This window comes from Fukomys damarensis, unplaced genomic scaffold, assembly GCF_012274545.1.
Source record: "Fukomys damarensis isolate Sample0158 unplaced genomic scaffold, DMR_v1.0_HiC HiC_scaffold_11, whole genome shotgun sequence".
Lineage (NCBI taxonomy): Eukaryota > Metazoa > Chordata > Mammalia > Rodentia > Bathyergidae > Fukomys > Fukomys damarensis.
In genome coordinates, this window is record NW_022900923.1 from 2,646,981 (window position 1) to 2,654,527 (window position 7,547).

Here is a 7,547-nt window from a genome sequence, read left to right on the forward strand (position 1 = left end):
CAGTAGCCTGAAAAGTGAACATTCTACCTTGGTTTCTTGTCATAAAAAGTGAAAATTTACTTTGATTTTCTTGTAGATTCGATTGAGACAGAAATAAAGGAGATAATTCTAGATATTAAGTACCCTGCAACCAAGACCCAAGTAAGTGGATGTAATTCGGGAGCTTTCCTGCTCGGGCTGCTGGCCGTCGCTCTGAACAAGACCCTCCTGCCTCTTCCCTGCACGCCCCAGCCCGAGCCTCCTCCTCCTGCCTCCCTTCGTGCTCTCTGCCCCTTTTTCTGTTCCACACGAAGTTTCTGTCGTCCCCTCCAGACGCCGTTCCCCCACACGGGAGAGCGTGCGTCGTGCACACTCACTGGCCCAGATGATCTGTGTAGCTCAGGACAGTGCGGGCTCCCCTCCCTCCCGTGTCCCGGGCCGGCCGCGGTCAGAATTCTGCACCCCGGTTTCGCCTTGGCACTCGCAGCAAGAGAGGGGCGTTTGCTGCTCTGGGAACTGTGGGTCTGGCGGGACCCACCCCTCCTCAGCACGGGGCCGGGTGGGACGGAGATTGTGTGCAGCCTGGACAGCAGACCCTGCCTGTGGCTCCCGCTGTGTCTTCCCTCCCTCAGTGAGCCGCGGCGGTTTCCAGCTCTGCTCTGCCCAACACCAACCCTGCGCTTCCGTGCTCATGGGTGAGAGAGCTCTGAGGAGTAGATGTGCACTCACTTGCTAGATAAGGAATGGCTGCTGCTTCCGCTTCCTTTACCGTTACTGCAGGTGGAACTCGGACCTTTGCACTGAGCTACACCCTGGCCTTTTTTGTAAAGTTAAGACAGGGTCTGGCCAAGTCCTTAAATTGACTGGGCTGTGCTTGAATGTGCGGTCCTCCTGCCTCAGCCTCCCACAGTGCTGTGCTGGTTGGGGAGAAACTGTTTTCTGAATGTCCCCGTGCGCTGTGTGAGAGCCCTGAGTGCCACAGCCTCCTGTCCCCCTCTGCGGTCAGTCCCACTCCCCTCCAGGCCCCTGCCAGAGCTGCTTCTGCCTGGCCTTGGCACTTCTCAGGTGGCGCTCGGCCCTGGACAGCTCTGACCCCCTGTGTGGGGCTAGGGCAGAGCCAGGTGGCGTGTGTGCTACGGGGGCCACCACATCTTCTCATTCACAACTCAGAGCTCTAAGATGGCGCCGTGGGGCTTGGGTTCCCCTGAACGCAGCTCTCGCGCTTCCTGCGGAGGCAGTCGATTGTTCTGAAAGCTCCCTAATTTATTACTTAGACCACAAAGCCTGGTAAAGCAAATGCTTCCAAGAAAAACATCTCAATGACTAAAACATTCAGAAATAAAATAAAGGGATGATGCAGAGGTGGGGTTGTCTGAGAAGGCGGAGGCCTTGAGAGTAGTGAAAGCACAGGAAGCACACAGGAGAAGCGACTCTGCAGAGTCCTCTGACAGGAGCCGAGCCCCTCTCTGCCCTGGCCTGGCCTCCTGGGGCCGGGCTCCTCCAGCACGGCCAGGGGTCAGTGCTGTCCTTGGTGAATGTTTCTGTTGACAGACGTACCATGAAAAGAAATGAGAATCCTCCAAAGTCTTCTGTCTTCTGACCTTAAAACATGACGATGGCATCCAGCAAGCGAACAGCCTGGCAGCCTTCCTCAGAACTGACAGCACTTGCAGACCGTGGTGGAAGCAGTTGTAGCAGCAGCTTCCAACATTCAAGAAAAACCAATTCTGGAGCCAGGGATTAGCTCAGTGGTTCTGCTGCCTGCCTCGAAAGCCCAAGATCCCGAGTTCAATCCCTGGTACCCCTCACCCCCCGAAAAAAGAAAAAAACAAATTCTGCATCTCAGCTGCTGGAAGAAAAGGTGGCTTCACCTGCAGGAGGTCCCGCTGACCCCTGCCAAAGCTGAAATAAGTTACTAATGTGTCAGGTCTGCTGAAAGTGTCAGCACCACAGAGAAGGGCCGGCGGCCTCGTCACTGAGGGTGACAGAAACGGATGGCTGGTGGGTGGATTGCAGCTCCTCTCGGCCAAGGAAGAGGCGCAGCTGGTCTGTCACTCACCGGGGCGACACCGCAGAGTGAGGGAAACACTCTCAAACACTCAGGACAGTGCGGAGGGAACAGTCACAGACAAGATTCAACATGAGCACCCCATTTCCACGCGAAACACGCAACTCCTCATAGGAAATATTAATGGCGTGATCCTTTCACGGAGTGTGAATTACTTGTGTCTGACAGTATGCTCAAAATTATAATTGAAACGGATGCACTGTTTGTGCTGCTTTAGTTCATAAAGAAGAAAGACCCTCAGCAGTGCTGGGAGTCTTAGAATTAATGAGATGAAAATTTTTATGGGGATTTTTTCTTTTCTTTTCTTTTCTTTTTTTGTACCAGGGTTCTAACTTGGGTGCTTGAGCTTGCCAGGCAGGCAGTGGCACCACTGAGCTACATCCCCAGCATGGATGTATTACTTACGGGGCCAGTGCCTTTAGCAGATACTAGATTGTGTTGGTCGGAAAGCAATACATACAAATGCCATTGCAGCATGGCCATTTTCTGGCAGTTATGAGCCATTTACATTTTTCTGACAACCACGTGCAGAACTGAGGATCCCTTGAATAAATGTAGAAAAACCGTGGAAGAAATTATTAGCACGTTCAAGAATTCAGTAAAACCAAGAAGGAAGACAGCATGATTGTTACAGCAGGAATCCCTGCGTTTTCACCAGTACATCAAAGGAAGGCACACACAGGATAAAATTGCATAACTGTTTGCCTGATGGTTAGTTACACTTACGATTTCCATCTGTGCTGCAAAAAGCGCAGACCCTCAGGTGCATTGGGCATTTTTACGATGCTGTTTGAGACTGACAAATGGTTTGTGGTGTCACAACCACACTGTGTAAGCAGACAGTGACTATCCAGCACACCCACCACAAGAGCTTTCACACAAACCTGTCTGTGCGGCAGAGTACAGCCAAATCCAAAGTTTTGCCAGTATAAACAAAGACAAAGCAAAAATGCAGCAAAACCATAAACTTTGAAAATAGTTCTGGTGTAAGGTTAGTTAAATGGACTGATGAAACAGTGGCTTGGAAAAATCCTGAGTGTATGTTGATCAAAGGAAAACCTGGAAACAAAACCTGATCTTTGATTACAAAAGGGAAAAGAAATGCATTGACTTAGCAGATCAGATGTCATCTTACTACAGTTTCTCAAGGAAAACATTAAGACGGTATGAAAAATTGTAATGCAGCTGATCTTGGTACCGCAGCTGTAAATATATTCTGTATGCACCGGTGATGGGCACGCATAAGATTTCCCTGACAGGATTTAGAGTTAATTCTCACCACCTACCAACGCATTGCAGAAATGGCGCAGGCATGAGTTACTCAAGAAACACTCACCTTGTAGGAGCTGGTTTAGGGTCAGTGAGAAGCGCGAGCGATGTAGAGAACGTCGCTAGTTTCCTGGTGCTGCGACAGCTGCTTCCGCGGTGGTTCGGGTGCAGGCTGCCGAGGAACGGGAGACACCGTTTCCAAGCAGACGTTGGTTGTGACTCTGCGGCCCCATCCAGGCTCCAGACGGCTCACCCTGGACAGGTCATCAGGTCCCTCTGCGCCACGCTGCGGAACAAGGGACGTGTGATTGAGGCCTACGCAGGGTCAAGTCAGGCTCCCCGCCCGCCAGAAGATCCATGTCTCCAAAAAGCGGGGCTCCCCAGTTCACCACAGGCCATCTGGAAGACTTGGTGGCTGAGAGCACCCATCCCTCGTGCCGCGGGGTGAGAACATCCGAGTCACGTCCCGGAGGAGAGCTGGGAGAGCTGGGTGTGCGCCGCACCGCCTTCCCTTCCCCTGGCAAGTTCATCGGTGAATCTGCCAGGTGCTGCTGTGGCCTGCAGAACCATGTTAGGGAATTCCGCATACTGCACAAATCAGCTGACTTTGTATATAAAATATTTTTTTAGTTCAAAAATATAAATAATTTCTTTTCCTGGCAAATGCAAGGTCCTGAGTTGGATCCCTGGTACCAGAAAGAAAATTTTTTCACTTAATGAAGTAAAAACTAATATAAATAATACTGTAAGGGTGTAAGAAAATAGCATGTCATAGCTGGGTGTGGTGGCACATACCTGTAATCCCAGCACTCGGGAGGCTGAGGCAGGAGGATCACTGTGAGTTGGAGACCAGCCTGGGCTACATAGTGAGTTTCAGGTCAGTCTCAACTACATAGTGAGACCCTGTCTAAAAAAACCAAAAAATATGTCAGAGCAGCTTGTCCTCCCCTCACAGAGGGCTCTGCAGAAGAGCGTCCTCCTCACGCTCAGCCCCTTCGTCGCCCACAGCTGGGCTCAGCCCCCGGCACTGCCCGCCACTCAGAAGCCAGGCAGAGGTGGGCTCCCCTGTGCTCCTACCCCATTCGTTTGCTAGAGCGTCTCAGATTCTGGGGAGACCCTTCTGTTTACCCAGGTGCTGCCGTCTGGGGTCCAGGCAGGGACTCTGCCCTGACGGCTCTGACGACGACCTCGGGCCGGGGCGGCACTGGAAGCTCTGGCTCTGTGTTCGCCCTGTGGGTTCCCCTGGTGACCCGCCGCCCTGCCAGGGCTGTCCGGAGCTCTCCCCTGACTCCCCGGAAATGATGGCCGTCCGGACCCGGGAGGCGCCGCCACGTGTCACAGCGCAGATCTCTCCTTGCCGCCGTCCTCCAGGCCCGGCTCGGGCACCCTGGGGTGTCAGGAGCTCTGTGCGGGAGACACGCACGGCCATCCGCCTGCCTGCGCTCGGGAAGGCGGTGCCGGTCCCCTCCACCGATCGCTGTTGGCTTCCTCCTCCTCGGGATAGCGGACACTGGGGACGCGGTAGGCACCCGGTGAGGCAGTGCGGGGACCCAGAGTAGATATGCGCGTCCCTCCCGCAGTCCCATTCTTACCTTACATCGTGGAACAGCAAGCTGGGAAATCATAGTCGAGGGAGAATTGCCTTTGTGGGTTTGTTTCGGTACTGAATCATATATGACGCTGAATTTTATTTAATACGCCGGAAAACTTAGTAGCAAACTGATCATTGTGCTGCGCCAGCTGAGGAAGGGAAGAACCCGGGCTGGGCTTGGGAGAGGCCCCGCACCCCCGGGCAGGGAAGGCGGCTCCTCTGGAGGCAGCCAGGCTCCATCCCTCCTGTCACTGTTTCCCTCAGAGCCTGTCACGGGCCTGGGAACCCGGGAACCCCGCGAGCCCCGCTAAGCCCATTTCTCCGCCGCTGACACGCGTCGTCATTGTGTCGTGATCTGCTGTTTGTCTCATGCCACAGTCTTTGTCTAAATGCCTGAATGTTCATTCTCATCGGTGCAGACCAGTTTAATGCAAGGATAAGTAGAAATCTTAAGTCCTATTTCCGGTGGCCACCGTGTGGGCCTGAGAAGAGGTTTTTGGGTTTTTTGTTGTTGTGATTATCTGTTTCTTGGTGTTTTGTTTTGTTTTTGGCACTGGGGATTGAACTCCGACCTTGTGCTTGCGAGGCAGGTGGCAGCACCCCTGAGCTAAATCCCCAGCCCCTGAGGGCAGATTCTGGAACTGCTGAATGAGCACTCTTAAGGATGGGGCCCAGGGCCGAGAGGTGGGAGAGAGCGGCCGCGTCCGCCCAGAGAGCAGAGCGCCTACCTGCCGTGCCCGCATGGACAGCCCGTGTCACCGCTGTGGCCTGCGCGGCCGCCTCAAGGAACAGCAGGCTCAGGCTCTGGCTCCTGGCTCCTGGCACTGCCCTGCCTCCGCTGCTGTGTTCGCCAGGAGCCTCCCGAGCTCCGTGTCCAACCCAGTGAAGTGGAGCGGGCACCAGATGCAGCCTGAACCCCAGGCCTGTGTGCGAGCCCCCTTCCAGGGAGCTGCCCCGTAACGTGCGGCAGCGAACGTGCAGGCATAAAGGCACAGCATGAAGACAGCACTGCCCAGTGGCTACCAGACTCGCTCAATGTCTCTCTCCTAGGCGTTGGAAAGCATCCTGGCGAGTGAGCGTTTACCGTTTTCCTGCCTTAGAAACGTCACACAGACTGTCATGGATGCACTAAGAAGCCAAGGTAACAGCCCACGGCTCTCGCCATGGTTCCGTGTGGGAATAAGCGCTGTGTGTGAGGGCTCGGAGGCGGCCACACCTCTCAGGTCTGGGGTCTTTGCCACTCTCGTGCCCGAGCTGCTCTCCATGAGCCGTGTACTCCTGCTGACGCTGGTCCCACTGGAAATTCTGTGTGACGGAAGATGGCAGTCAGGCGCTGGGAGGCCGTCCTTCTGTGGGCTTAGGGTGTCACGAAAGCCATGCGCGGGAGGGGACAGCAATGCTCGTGTGCCCTCACTGCCCTTGTTTCTACCTTTCCTTCACGGGAGAGCAGCTTCGGTGAGGAGCGTTTTCACATGGTGTGTCCTGGCCGAGATCAGGAGAGAGCGTGTCGTGCTTTGAATTCATCTGCTGCTGTGCAGGGTCATCCATTTCCCTCACAGGCACAGTTAAGACTTCCAAAGTCAAAGACTTTTTTGGTGGGTTTTTACTGTTGAAGAATTCAGTTTGAAGCCAGGTATGGTGGTGCACAACTGTGATGCCAGCACTCAGGAGGCTGAGGCAGGAGGGTCCCCTCAAGTTTGAGGCCAGCCTGGGCTACCTAGTGGGTTCAAGGCCAGCCTGAACTACATAGTGAGATGCTATCTCAAAATACAAAAATTGACGCGTTTTAACTCCATAGTCTATCCACCAAACTATCAAACTTCAATTTATCCTTAATTCCTAACATCAGTTAATTATAGCATTTAAAGTTCTAAATTAATCTACTTGTGAATTTTTGCTTATCATGTTAATTACATAAAGCCAGCTTTATACTTACTTCTACTTTTGTTTAGTTGTATTTAATGTGTCCCTTCAAGACTTGGTGACCTGACGCTGAGGCTCTTGTTACCGACGTTTTCGGGAGCCATATCAGGCTGACTTTGGTGGCAGTGAGCCCCTTAGTGTGCACAACCTGTTAGCACTTCTTTTAGGAAACACAGTGACAGTGGTGTCGTAATCCTATCTGCTTCGGAGGCTGAGGCAGGAGGGTCGAATTCAAGGCCAATTTAGACCCACCTCAGAATGTTTAAAAAGAAAAAGGATTGAGGATGTGCCTGGCCGGGGGGCATCTGGGAGGGCCTGGGTCCATCTCCAGAGTCAGGAAGCCAGACAGCAAGACAGGCGACCGGCACGAGCCAGTTGCCGCGGGTCCGCAGCAGCCCCTCAGTAAAGCCTGTTCTTGTTAAAGAATAAATAAGTCAGAGTTGAAAGACTAGTCTACTGATAGAGCCCCACTCCTCAAGTTCTAAGAAACATCAAAATGAATTCAGTGAGATGCTGCCTAGCCCAGGTCCGAGTGTGTTGGAGTGCTGGGAAATCGTCACAGGACCACAGTGAGTGTCCTTACCTACCGCCTTGCAGTGTTCCGCGTGCCAAATTTGTGACTGGTCCCTGCCGCTGTGTCCTAGTGGAGGTTTCCTGAGGGTTGCCCGTCTCCCTCTCTGTTAGTGTACGTTGGAGCTGTACTGACAGGCGGGGGGG

General features: G+C 53.4%; 1 protein-coding gene across 1 annotated transcript in view; it reads left to right on the forward strand.

The window, feature by feature from the left end:
- Positions 1-7,547, forward strand: part of Rab3gap2 (RAB3 GTPase activating non-catalytic protein subunit 2) — a 66,380-nt gene that overhangs the window by 45,657 nt on the left and 13,176 nt on the right. The window contains exons 19-20 of the mRNA XM_019210412.1: positions 77-141; positions 5,958-6,048. Coding sequence (XP_019065957.1) covers positions 77-141; positions 5,958-6,048 — 156 coding nt within the window. The remainder of the gene's footprint in view (positions 1-76; positions 142-5,957; positions 6,049-7,547) is intronic.